Source organism: Hirsutella rhossiliensis (genome assembly GCF_020360975.1).
Source record: "Hirsutella rhossiliensis strain HR02 chromosome Unknown scaffold00011, whole genome shotgun sequence".
NCBI lineage: Eukaryota > Fungi > Ascomycota > Sordariomycetes > Hypocreales > Ophiocordycipitaceae > Hirsutella > Hirsutella rhossiliensis.
Window position 1 is genome coordinate 1,837,018 of NW_025408677.1, and position 13,447 is coordinate 1,850,464.

The following is a 13,447-nucleotide window of genomic DNA, read 5'->3' on the forward strand; positions in this document are numbered from 1 at the left end:
GATGTGTTTGTTGGTGTTGGTGTGTGTCTTGATGATGGTTTCCAGAGGATGAATGACTTTGAACCAGGTTGGCCGGGCAGAGAGAGGTGTGTGTGAGTGTGTGAGTGTGTGAGTGTGTGAGTTGTGTGATTGTGTGTATGTGTTAATACCTGGCAAGGACGATGAGAGACGAGGAGGAGAAGAAGGGCTGGTCGGACGCGAAGAGGCTACAATATATAGGAGACGAGGAATTCACAGCCAGAGGAGGGCGGTTGGAAATGCCGTGGCTCGGAGTTTTTTTTTCTTCCCTGCCTTGTACGTAACAGCAAAAGTCAGACGCTGCCGGCAAGGACGCCTCGATGGACCAGGCGGCCTGCGAGGGACTTTTTCCGCCTCGTTGCTGGACTCGGGAAGGCTGCGTGCGTGGTGGAGCACGGCGTGCGTGCTTGCTTGGTTGCTTGGTTGCCTGCGCGGGCCAGTGGCGATGGAGACGGGCGGGAATGTCTGTTCTGGTCTGTCTGTCTGTATGTGTGCATGTATGATGTATGTATGCGTATGTATTGTATGTATATGGGACAAATGCAACGGCCGTTGGGGGGACAGGTAAGTAGGTAGAGGTAGGTAATTAAGTTACCGTCGGGACGTTGGAGGAGGGTTCGATGCCAAGAGCAGCGAGATGGGCTGCGTCCGAGACATGCGCGTGCCGTCTCTATCGAATGCACATGTGTCTCGCTCTATGTACAGATATCCTGTGCATCCGTCGATGCAGAGGGAACGGGACGAATCACATGGTGGCCTCACAAACAGCCCATGCACACACGTACATACTGTACATACATTCATTCATACATACAGTACGCACTTCATGACCATCGATCCCTCTAGGGCAGATGGGTCGGCCGAGACTTTGGCTTTGGCTTTGCTGCGTAGGAAGCATATCTGGTTATACTTTGCGTGTGTCACGAACACCGTCGATATAATATATACAGGTACAGTAGAGCCTTGACCTGGCTTTGGCCCGAGTTTATTATCCCGTAGTCTGGACCGGGCAGGGCTAAAACAAAACAAGGTTAAAACGCCGGATCGGGGTTGGAGTCCAAGACTTCGGAAGTGGTGTGGAGAGAGAGAGAGAGAGAGAGAGAGAGAGAGAGCCATCTGTGAGTTTCGGCTTGCAACTGGCCTGGTGATGGCTCTCAGGCGTATGGCTGATGCCCGTGGCCATGGGGGAAGCCGGTGTACAACAACAAGAAACAGGGGGGAAAGCTGGAACCGGCCCTCGCTGCATTTTGCCCTTTCGGATCCAAAGGCCCGATGCGAGCGAGGGTGGCTTTGTCGCGCAGCATACGGAAAGCGAAGACGAAGAAAGGAAAGCCTGGGATTGATTGACCACGCATGTACGTATGTATAATGATACGTAGGTATGTGTAAGGACAAGGGCAGCCCCAGCCCCGTGGCCCCATCTTCGGTCCGACCGACGAGCCCCGGGCCGCCGAACGTGCAGAAAGGCCGGGGTTCCAGCAGCGAGCTCGAGATACGTCCTGCACCAAGAGCCCTAGGGCTTGGTGAGACTACGTATAGAGCGGATGGGGGATGACGACGGGGTGCCGGTCGGCGTGGGCTGACTTGATTCTCGTCGAGCGTCTTCCGCGTCCTGCAGGGCCTTTGGGGGGGGGCGGGCAGAGGCAGAAGAACCCCCGGAGGACATGGCGGGCTGCTGCGGCTTCTCGTGGGAAAAGCGCACAGTATGGGGAAAGGGGGGAGTTACCTAACGGAAACGACTCCGAGTGCTTATTTCTCTTGCCATGATGCTTGAGTTGCCATGACCTGGACTCGGGGCTCGATTAGACCGAGGGAAGAAGAACAGCATGGGGCGGACACGGGAGTCTCTCCTCTCGCCTCCCTTGCCCGGCCGTCTGCTGTGCAAGCCGGCACACCAAACCCTTCACCGCAGACACCCATCCCGCCCCCAATGGCTCGGCGTCATCTCACCGACACCGCCGTCCCGAGACCGCGTCGTCGCCGTCACCATGACGGCCGGGGCAGTGCACGACGGGCCGCGATGCGTCGAGGGGAGAGACAGCTGCCAGGCACGGGGCAGGAGAGGCGGCTCGTCTAGTGGCGGCTTAAAAGCAGCGTGGTGGAGCGGGCCTCTGTCGCTCTCCTTCTGCGCCCCCGTGCAGTCTATATGCGCATACATAGCCTGCATATAGACAGGACGCACGTAGCCTACAGTACGGATAGCCGAGTAGCGTCGACAGCCCGTCAGACGTGCGTAGTTGTGATGCCCTGCCTGCCTCGTACATGCATCGCCCGTGCATTTCTCGGCATCGCAGAGCCGATTACGGGTCCGCTTCCCGCGCGCCGATGGGCCGGTGACACGGGCCCATCGCCCCGGCAGCGACGGCAAGGGCCCTTGTGAGTTGTCCCTGGCTGCATCGAGCGCTGCCCTGGCTGCGGAGCGGCGCCGTGCGGACGACCAAGCCCCTGCAAGCGCTTACGCGGCTGAGGTGATCGGGGAAAGCACGAGATCTTGCGACTCTGCTGGACCGCGCCTCGAGGCCTGGGCCATCGGGGGAAGAAGCCACGGCAGGCAGGGTGGTTGGCGTCGGAGCGGCCGGGAAAGACGGCTCGACGGCGACCCGAGAAATGTCCAGCAGCCATGCCATCAGACGTCCCGACGGCCACAGCAGCGCGCCCAAGTCGTCCCACGCCCAATCCCCCATCCAGTCCCGCGGCCATCTCGGCAAACCACCTCGCCGGCACCTCGCCCCCGTCAGTCTCCGTGCACGCCTGCAGCATCGCCGCCTCGATGCCCTTCCTTTCGCGGATGAGCTCAATGGCGACCAAGAAGAGTGGCCGGGACATTATCGGAATACGCCGGTGTCGTTGGTGGCGATGCGTCAATACTCGACGGCGCCCTCCTCGGGGCTCGCCGGGACACGGCAGTTTCTGCGACAGCTCTCGACAAGCCTTGGCCAGCTCCGAGTTCAATCCGAGGACTTCGTCGTATGACCAGCTCGATCGGAAGTCGTTGACTTGTCTGAGCACGTCGGCCTGCGACTCCACCGAGGCGACCGGACCGAGGTCTGAGTCGGCACCTCGGCCGGTCCCCCCTGCGAACATTCGCCATCAGTCTTGTCATTGAGCTGATCGTCATCCATGTTGGCCAGCGGCTGCGTATCGTAGTCGGTGCTGGACAATAGCGGCAGGCAGCCGACTTCAAACGAAGACTGGAGGTTCAACTCGAGAATGGTCGCCCACAGACGCCGCCTCATCTCAGCCTGGGACGTCGCCATCTGGCCTAGACGTCTCGGTTCGCGACGCAAGCCCATCAGTATGGCCTGCCTAACAAGTCTGCCAGTAGTGATCCACGCGAGGTCATGGCCGGCTCCGCATGTCGACTTGACCAGGATCAGTAGACATGGTTTGAACAGTTGAGGCTGTCATCCTGCTCTTCTCCGGGGGCAGCATCAGCCATAGCTAGGCCCCGCAAATGCACTGCGCTTCCAAGGCCCTCATCGTAAAGTGCTCATTGTAGAGAGTCGAGCCTATCGCAAGGCAGAGCCGCAGCTGAACGACAAAAGCCCCATTGACTGCTCCAGGGCGCTGCCAGTAGCGCTGGTAGTCGGAGCAAAAGGACGGCACATGGAGGATTCGGAAGACGCCCTCAAACGTAGCCAGAGCCAGCCTGCAGTGTCCCGCGACGGATTTGCTTGCCAACCTTCTCAGACGACAGCGGTCTGGGGCGAGATTCATTGATCCCGCGGCCCTTTCGCCACCGCTTCGAAGGTGTTGCTCATGACGGCGATTGAACTTGATGGGAAGCTACACAAGCATTTCTTTCAGACACCAGGCAAAATACAGGGCGCCGGCCGGAGAGCTGCCGTGGAATCAGAACCTACCAGCCCATTGACGCTCATGCAGTGCGTCAAGCCATAATAACGCGTCTTGAGGACGGTGCCGGAGAGGATCTTGACCGGCCTCGATCCAATCCCCCACGCCTTGTCCATTCCATTCCATGGCTGATGTGGAGGACACTTGCGATTTTGCCGGCTCTGATGCTGCTTGGTCGTCCACGGCGGCCCGGTGGCCAAGACGCGGGTGCGGTTCCGACGTGGCGGCCCGCATGCGAGGTCCTAGACAGAGAGGGCCAAAGAGCTCTAATCAAGTCAAGTCACACGTCACGCATAGGGTTGCAAGTGAAAGGGGGTGGTGGAACCAAGAGCAAATGCACCATGTTGAAGCACTCGCCCAAGAGAAGGGAGAAGAGAGAGGGGGCGGACAATCGGATTCACCGAGGAGTAGACGCCGCTGGTTGGTGTCTTCCGTACATTTGCCGAATGCCGTCCGCCCAATGCTCATCCGACAGAATGCCGCCATCCGTACGTCCGTCCAGCCAGATATGCGGCTCGTGCTGACGTCGCGAGGCTGAGGCCGGGGGCACGTAATGCATGATTTTGGGCCTGGTCAATATGCGTCATGACCACTGGCATGGACGACATCCAAAAGCTATACTCCTATCCGCCTCCGAAGCCGCCATCGGGTCATTGACTAGACTATCCATTAGATTCCAGGTCTCTTCTTCAACCATACAGGTCCCTCCAACTGGCAAACCTCGGCACTGCGTGGGGGAAACGGATGGAGATGAACTTTCTGTATTGCTGGCGAGGGACAAGAGTGAGCCAACCGGAAACTGGACTTCACCCCCTTCGGAAACGCAGCATTAATCAATCAATGGGTCATTGTACATAGGCATATCGCCTCGTCATCCTCCTCGGGCGAGTTTCGGGAGTCAGCCTCGCCCCTCCCGCCCCTCACACCCTTCACTGCTTGTCCGGATCCCGCTCTTGACAAAGTCTATAAGTTCTTCACACAAACGCCCCTTCGCGCGTCCGTACGCTTGAGTTTGATTTGCTGGCATGGCGGCGCTTAGAGAAGGAGGTCCAGAGGGCTCTCGATGATCTTCTTCAGCTCGCGGATCCACTCGGCGCCGACGGCACCGTCAACAACCTTGTGATCGAAGCTGCCCGTGACTGTAATCTGTTCGTCCCACTCCACGCCCGTCGTGCCGTCCTCGCTCTCGACGGGGACAGCAACCTTCTTGGTGGTGCCCACGGCCAGGATGGCGGCTTGGGGAGGGTTGATGACGGCAGTAAAGTGGTCGACGGCATTGTTCATGCCCATGTTGGAGATGGAAATGGTGCCGCCCTGGTACTCCTCGGGCTTGAGCTTGTTCTCGCGAGCCTTCTTGGCCAGTTCCTTGACCTTGGTCGAGATGGACTCGAGGCCTCGGGCATCGACGCCAGTGACGATGGGCGTAATCAAGCCAGAAGACGTTGAAACAGCAACCGAGACATCCACCGTGTTGAACTGACGGATGCTCCCGTCGCGCCAGCTTGAGTTGACCATGGGGACCTTCTTGCACGCGGCGGCCATGGCCTTGATCAAAAAGTCGTTGACGGACAGCTTGTACTTGCCCTCGGCCGAGCTGTTGAGAGCCTGTCGCAGCTTGAGCAGCTTGGAGACGGAGATGGAGCTGGTGACGTAGAAGTGGGGGTTTTTCTGAACAGACTCCTGCAGGCGGCTGGCAATGGTCTTGCGCATGCCGCTGATGGGGATGTCTTCGAAGGTGGCGCCGGGCGAGGCGACGGCTGGGCTGCTGGAAAGCTTCTTGATGTCCTCTTCGGTGATCTTGCCACCCTTTCCGGAGCCCTTGACGCCGTCGAGGCTGATGCCCTTTTCCCGCGCAATGCGCTTGGCTGCCGGGGAGGCATTGGGCTCACGGTCGAGTGCAGTCTGCAGCTTGCCCTCGGAGGGGGCGTACTGTTCGGGCTCGGGGGAAGGTTCAGGGGCGGAAGCCTCGTTGGGTTGCGATTCCGACTTTTCCTCCTTGGGCTGCGCCGACTTCGCATCGCCGCCGGCGTCCTCGAGGGTGAACTTTTCGAAAGCGGAGAGGTCGGTGCCCTCTTCGACGAGCACGGCAATGGGCTGCGAGTAGACATGCGACGTTAGCAGAGGGTCGAGGCGCTGAAGGGGGCTGGGCAACCAACGCTGCCGATGGGGACGTCCTTGGCGCCCGATTCCTTGAGGATCTTGGCAATGACGCCCTCTTCTTGAAACTCAAAGTCCATCTGGGCCTTGTCTGTCTCAATCTCTACCAGGACATCGCCGGGGGCAATTGAGTCGCCGGGCTTCTTCTGCCAGGCGCCAATGTTGCCAGCCTGCATGGTGGGCGACAGGGCGGGCATCTTGACGACCTGGTGGTCCGGGAAGGAGGCGTAGTACCGCACGACATGGGGGGTGAAGCCCGCACGCAGGGCGCAGCGCGTTGGAGCGAGAGCTCGCCTCCGAAGAGCGGCGCTGAGCATGTCGAAGGAAAATGGCTCGGGGACAGCAGGGTCTCGGGTCGGGCGAGGGGATTACTGGAGGACCTCACAGACCGGGTCTGGCGCAGGGTGAGGAGCAGTTGAGGCCGAGGCGGACGCGCCACCGAGATTGTTGACGACGAAGGGGCGGATTGGGAGACGCGAGCAGGAGACGGGGATATCTTTGGGGTTGTCGTTGGACGTTTAGTTTTTTCCCTTCTGGCGTTGAGCTCCGTCGCCAGCTGGAGCTACGGCCTAGACCGCTTTCGGACGTGGGTGGCCTGTGAGTACACACAAGGTACCTGATGGGCTTGCGGCATTTGAGAGGCATAATGACTGCAGACGAGGAGAAATGACCGTTATAGACCGGGAACACCTTCTATACCCGTGTCTTTGGCGAGCCCATGCGCTTCGTCCCAGATTTCACAAGTAAGGGAGAGTTGGGTTTCTGGTAGGATGCTGTAGCTGAGAAAGCATCTCTTGCACTGGGCTGAAGGAGGCGCTGCCAAAAGCCCAGGCAGGTACTGCTAGGTACCTACTTGCAGCAGACACGCCTCATCCCAGCGGCCAGGTCCCCTCTCTTCGAGTTTGTTGAGGCGCATACTCGGCGGTCATGGCACGGTAGGTACCTCGAAGTACTTGGAAGTCTGACAGCCACAACCCTCGACAGCACGGCAAGCCTTGTCGTGCTGTTGAATAGCATCGCCGCAGAGTCAGACCACGGGATTGGAACTCGGCGCCACGAATTTGCGGGTGCAGTCACGAGAGTCCAAGTCTGACCTTTAGGAGAGCGGATAGGGCATGAAGAAGTCTGTACAGTAATGAGTGCCCGCATAAACTTAACAGTAAGTTCCGAGCCTCGCCCTGTGGGTGTTTCTGCCTGAAAATTACTGCAAAGGTGCTCAAGTCCAGGCGACGTGTCCGCAGCTCGGAAACCACCTGTCCCACTGCTGCGAGCAGGTACCTCGGGCTGTCGAGGACCAACCTGCGCGTGAGAAGACGCTGTCAAACAAGTGAGCTGACTGCGACATGTCTGTATGAGGAGAGGTAAGCCAAGGTCGGGTACTTGTGTCCCCACTGTAGATACCACGGGTAGCGGGTACCGGCAACGGAGGACCCCTAGCTTTATTAGCAGCTCCGCCGCAGGTCCCGTGCTCCCGTGCTCCCACGCGTCGCATCCCTTAGGTGTCCATTTTCCTGATGGCTATGTAAGCAAAACGGCTCAAGGTTCAACGATCCCCAAAGCCGACCTTGGGGGTTTTTTTTTTCCAACCGAGGCTTCAACCTTGTTCGTCACCGCCGCAACACCAACATTAACCACAGCCAGGCCGCATCTGTCGCGCGCGTTGCCCCGAACGAAAGAACAAGGAGCCATCTGGTCCTGGGCCTCCTGAGCGGCCGGCCCGGCCCCTTTGCGGCTCCGATCCTTTAGCTGCCCTCTTGTCCTGCTCGCGAATGGCCCCTGGTGGTCCTCGTGCTCCCTGATGAGCTCCCTCAAGTTCGTGGTGTCCTCCCTGGACGCCATCGCAACCTCCAAAGATGCCCAGCGCAACAAGCAGCTGGTTGACTCGGCGAAAAAGGCCCTCGACGCCATCAAGGAACAGGACCAGCTTCCCGACCCCGAGCTCATCTTTGCGCCGCTACAACTCGCCACCAGGTCAAACAACCCCCAGCTGACCACGGCCGCCCTCGACTGCATCGGCAAGCTCATCTCCTACTCCTTCTTTTCTCTCCAGACAAATGGCCATGCCCCCCAAGACGCCGCCGCCCCCGCGGCCCCTCTCATCGAGCGCGCCATCGATGCCATATGCGATTGCTTCCAAGGCGAGACCACGGCCGTCGAGATCCAGCTACAGATCGTCAAGTCCCTGCTCGCCGCCGTCCTCAACGACAAGATCGTCGTCCACGGCGCAGGCTTGCTCAAGGCCGTGCGCCAAGTCTACAATGTCTTTCTCCTCTCCCGAAGTACCGCCAACCAGCAAGTCGCCCAGGGCACCTTGACCCAGATGGTCGGCACAGTCTTCGAGCGAGTCAAGACGAGGCTGCATATGAAAGAATCCAGATTGAGCCTGGGCAATCTCAAGCATAGCTCGAGCAACGTCACCTTCGATCCCTCCGATGCTGTCGCCCTCGCCGGGCCCCCTAGCCATCGAGACGAATCGCCTACTCCCCAGTCCGACCCCGACTCCATCGACCAGCCCGGCGATGGTGCTAAACTCACTTTGAAGGACCTAGAACATCGCAAAAGCTTCGACGACTCCAACCTCGGCGACGGTCCAACCATGGTGACCAGGTTGGCGCCCGCCAAGGAGGCCGACACAGATGCCTCGGCATCGGGGCAGTCGGCGCGCGAGTCTTCTGAAGACGACGATGCTCTGGACGCCGAGGATGAGGTCTACGTCCGCGATGCCTATCTCGTCTTTCGCTCTTTTTGCAACCTGTCCACAAAGGTCCTTTCCCCCGACCAACTCTTTGATCTACGCGGCCAGGCCATGCGCTCCAAGCTCATCTCCCTCCACCTCATCCACACCCTCCTCAACAACAACATTACCGTTTTCACATCGCCCCTCTGTACCATCAAAAGCTCAAAGAGCACCGAACCCACCTCGTTCCTGCAAGCCACCAAGTTCTACCTCTGTCTCAGCATCACCCGAAATGGCGCCAGCTCGGTTGACCGCATATTCGACGTTTGCTGTGAGATATTCTGGCTTATGCTCAAGTACATGCGGCCATCCTTCAAGGCGAGTCATGTCCAAATTTGGCATCCCCAGTCTCATTCGTCGAGCTGCTAACCTGGCTGCAGAAAGAGATTGAAGTTTTCCTCAACGAGATCTACCTGGCGCTCCTGTCTCGACGTAATGCGCCAGTCACGCAGAAGCTCTGTTTTGTGACCATTTTGAACAGACTGTGTGCTGACCCGCGCGCCTTGGTCGAGATTTACCTCAACTATGACTGTGACCAAACAGTCGATAACATCTTCCAAACCATTGTCGAGGATCTCTCCAAGTTCTCCACGACCCCGGTTGCCATTACAAGTACTAATGAACAGATATACGAGGATCTTCGCGCCAAGACGCTGCCTGCGAGCGAGTGGCAACTAAAAGGCATCTTACCCCCGCCGCTGACTGTGGCCCAGATCGTGCCACACCAGGAGAGCGAACCGGACTTTCCCAAGGAGTATGCCATTAAGCGCATGTCTTTGGAAGCCTTGGTGGAAGCCTTGAGGTCCTTGGTGAACTGGTCTGCCTCGGTCCGAACCGATGGCGAGATGCTCAAGTCAACGGGCGAAAACAAATTTTCTCTGGATGAAGTCCGGCCGTCCATCGATCCCACCGCCAGCGACAGCGCTTCTCGTCTAGAGACACCGCTGGCCCCGTCGACTCCTCTTGTCGAAGACGACCCAGATCACTTGGAAAAGGAGAAGGCGCGCAAGACGGCGCTCACCAAAGCCATTGCGCAGTTCAACTTCAAGCCCAAGAAGGGTATCAAGTTGCTGCTGCGAGATGGCTTCATACCCGGGGACAGCCCCGAGGAGATTGGCAACTACCTGCTCAAGGAGGACAAGCTCGACAAGGCGCAGATTGGCGAATTCCTTGGCGAAGGAGACCAGTATAACATTGACATCATGCATGCCTTTGTCGACGCAATGGAATTTACCCGGAAGAGGTTTGTCGATGCACTGCGACAGTTTCTACAAGCGTTCAGGCTCCCGGGAGAGGCTCAAAAAATTGACCGTTTCATGCTCAAGTTCGCCGAGCGATACGTCAAGGGAAACCCAAATGCATTTGCCAATGCTGACACGGCCTATGTCTTGGCATATTCCGTCATCTTGCTCAACACGGACCAGCACAGCAGCAAGATTGCCAAGCGGATGAGTAAGGAAGAGTTCATCAAGAATAACCGAGGCATCAACGACAACGCCGATCTGCCAGACGAGTATCTCATCAGTATTTTCGATGACATTGCGAGCAATGAAATCGTTCTCAACAGTGAACGTGAGGCTGCAGCGGCGGCCGGCACGCTGACCTCGCAACCTACCGGCCTCGCCGCCGGCTTCGGTCACGCTTTGTCAAATGTCGGGCGCGATTTGCAGCGCGAAGCCTACGTTCAGCAGTCGGAGGAGATTTCGTTGCGATCTGAACAGCTCTTCAAGAACTTGTTCAAAAGCCAGCGCCGCAGTGCCACCAAGGCCGGACCCAAGTTCATACCGGCAACGTCTTTCAAGCACGTCGGCTCCATGTTTGACGTTACCTGGATGTCCTTCTTCTCTGCCCTCTCCAGCCAGATGCAAAAGGCCCACAACATCGAGGTCAGCAAACTGTGCTTTGAAGGCATGAAACTCGCGACCAGGATCGCTTGCCTGTTTGAGCTTTCAACCCCAAGGGAGGCCTTCGTTTCGGCGCTCAGAAACACCACCAACCTCAATAATCCCCAAGAAATGCTAGCTAAGAACATTGAGGCCCTCAAGGTTCTCCTGGACCTGGGGCAGACCGAAGGCAACCTGCTACGGGAGTCTTGGAAAGATATTCTCATGTGTATCAGCCAGCTAGATCGGCTGCAGCTGATAACAGGAGGCGTCGATGCGAACGCGATTCCCGATGTCTCTCAGGCTCGCTTCATGCCGCCTTCGCGGGCCGACACATCTGAATCGAGATCATCGAATCATTCACGGCCGTCGAAACCTCGGCAAAGAGCTGGCACTGGACCCCGAGGCTTCTCCCACGAGATTGCTCTGGAAAGCCGCTCAGACGATTTCATTCGCAGCGTCGATCGCATCTTCACAAACACAGCCAATCTCTCCGGCGACGCCATGCTTCACTTCGCCAGGGCGCTCACCGAGGTCAGCTGGGATGAGATCAAAGTCTCGGGCTCAAACGACTCCCCTCGAACATACAGCCTACAGAAGATTGTGGAGATTAGTTACTACAACATGAACCGTGTCAGGTTTGAGTGGAGCCATATTTGGGATGTCTTTGGCGAGCACTTCAATCAGGTCGGATGCCACAACAACATGAATATTGTCTTCTTTGCCTTGGATTCGCTGCGGCAACTGTCGATGAGGTTCCTCGAGATTGAAGAGCTGGCGGGCTTCAAGTTCCAAAAGGACTTTTTGAAGCCCTTTGAGCTCGTGCTCGCCAATTCTCACAACGTCACGGTCAAAGACCTGGTGCTGCGGTGTCTCGTCCAGATGATCCAGGCCAGAGGGGATAACATCCGCTCTGGCTGGAGAACAATGTTTGGGGTCTTTACTGTCGCCGCAAGGGAGCCGCACGAGAGCATCGTGACCTTTGCGTATGAGAATGTCAACCAAGTTTATAAGGACAAGCTTGGGGTTGTCATTTCTCAGGGTGCTTTCACGGACTTGATTGTCTGCCTGACAGAATTCTCCAAGAACATGAAGTTTCAGAAGAAGAGCCTGGCCGCGCTGGAACTCCTAAAGTCCATCATCCCCACGATGCTGAGGACCCCAGAGTGCCCGCTTTCCCAGCAGGCCAAGCAGGCTGATGGCAAGGCCGACGCTAGCAGCAAGTCTCAGGAAAAACGGAAGCAAACCAAAACATCGGCCGAGGAGGGATTCTGGTTCCCGATTCTGTTTGCCTTCCACGACGTGCTCATGACCGGTGAAGACCTCGAGGTGCGGTCCAACGCACTGGAGTATTTCTTTGCGGCACTCGTCAAGTATGGCGGCGATTTCACGCCCGAGTTTTGGGACATCCTATGGCGACAGCAGCTGTACCCGATTTTCATGGTGTTGAGATCTCGGCCGGAAATGACGAATGTTCTCAACCACGAGGAGCTGTCTGTCTGGTTGTCGACAACCATGATCCAGGCGCTGCGCAATATGATCACGCTCTTCACGCATTACTTTGATGCCCTCGAGTACATGCTCGACAGGTTTCTCGAACTGCTCGCCCTCTGCATCTGCCAAGAGAACGATACGATTGCCCGGATCGGCAGCAACTGCTTGCAGCAGCTCATCCTCAAAAACGTGACCAAGTTCACGGCAGAACACTGGACCAAGATTGTCGGGGCGTTCTGTGAGCTCTTTGAACGGACAACCGCTTACCAGCTGTTTACGGCAACGAACATGAGCCCGACGGCGTCGCTGTCGCTTCCATCCAACGGCTTTGACTTTCCGACGAGCCTGGGCTCGCCCCAAGAGGCCCCGCCCACTGTGGACGAAAAGTCTTTGAGAATCAATGGCAATGAGGAAAACGGTGCCGTGTCTGACGGAGAGTTGATCAATCGACAGCCTTCGCCAAAGCCAATGGACGACGAGCTGCAAAGTCCCACCGGGACCAGCGGCCACCCCCTCGAAGAGTTCAAGCCCTCGTCCAATCTCCAGCAGCAGCCCGTGGTGGTGACGGCGGCGCGCCGGCGCTTCTTCAACCGCATCATCTCGCGCTGCGTCCTGCAGCTGCTCATGATTGAGACGGTCAACGAGCTCTTCAGCAACGACACCGTGTACACCCACATCCCCTCGGCGGAGCTCCTGCGGCTCATGGGGCTGCTGAAGCGCTCCTTTCAATTCGCTCGCCGATTCAACGAGGACAAGGAGCTTCGTATGCGCCTCTGGCGCGAGGGGTTCATGAAGCAGCCGCCCAATCTTCTCAAGCAGGAGAGTGGGTCCGCCGCGACCTACGTCTCCATCCTGTTCAGGATGTTTGCGGACAACGCGCCGGAGAGACTGGAGAGCAGGCCCGACATCGAGGCGGCGCTGGTCCCTCTGTGCAAGGACATCATCGCGGGCTACTCGTCGCTCGCCGAGGAGAGTCAGCACCGGAACATCATGGCGTGGCGGCCCGTCGTGGTGGACGTGCTGGAGGGGTACGCCACGTTCCCCGAGGACGCCTTCAAGGCGCACATCCCCGGCTTCTACCCGCTGGCGGTGGACCTGCTGAGCAAGGACCTCAGCCAAGACCTGCGGGGTGCGCTTCTCGTGGTCCTGCGCCGCGTGGGCGAGGTCGGGCTGGGCATTGACGGCATGACCAAGGCGGGCGAGCAGAGGCAGGACAGCATCATCAGCGACTTCCGGGAGGGGTCGGTAGCGGGGGACCAAGAAGCCGCTGCGCGGAGGATGCTGTAGGTTGTTGGTGCGGGTT

At 58.1% G+C, this 13,447-nt stretch overlaps 2 protein-coding genes across 2 annotated transcripts; one reads left to right on the forward strand and one right to left on the reverse strand.

Moving 5' to 3' along the window:
• Window positions 1–4,908: 4,908 nt before the first annotated feature.
• On the reverse strand, window positions 4,909–6,347 carry HRG_08979 (2-oxoacid dehydrogenases acyltransferase (catalytic domain) domain-containing protein; the record flags this gene model as incomplete). Its single annotated transcript, XM_044867450.1, has 2 exons — window positions 4,909–5,967; window positions 6,030–6,347. The coding sequence occupies 2 exons, from the start codon at window positions 6,345–6,347 to the stop codon at window positions 4,909–4,911; spliced, it is 1,377 nt and encodes a 458-aa protein (XP_044717471.1).
• Window positions 6,348–7,828: 1,481 nt separating this feature from the next.
• On the forward strand, window positions 7,829–13,431 carry HRG_08980 (sec7 domain-containing protein; the record flags this gene model as incomplete). Its single annotated transcript, XM_044867451.1, has 4 exons — window positions 7,829–8,915; window positions 8,964–9,085; window positions 9,148–11,184; window positions 11,248–13,431. 4 exons carry the CDS (start codon window positions 7,829–7,831, stop codon window positions 13,429–13,431), a joined length of 5,430 nt encoding a protein of 1,809 aa, XP_044717472.1.
• Window positions 13,432–13,447: the final 16 nt, after the last annotated feature.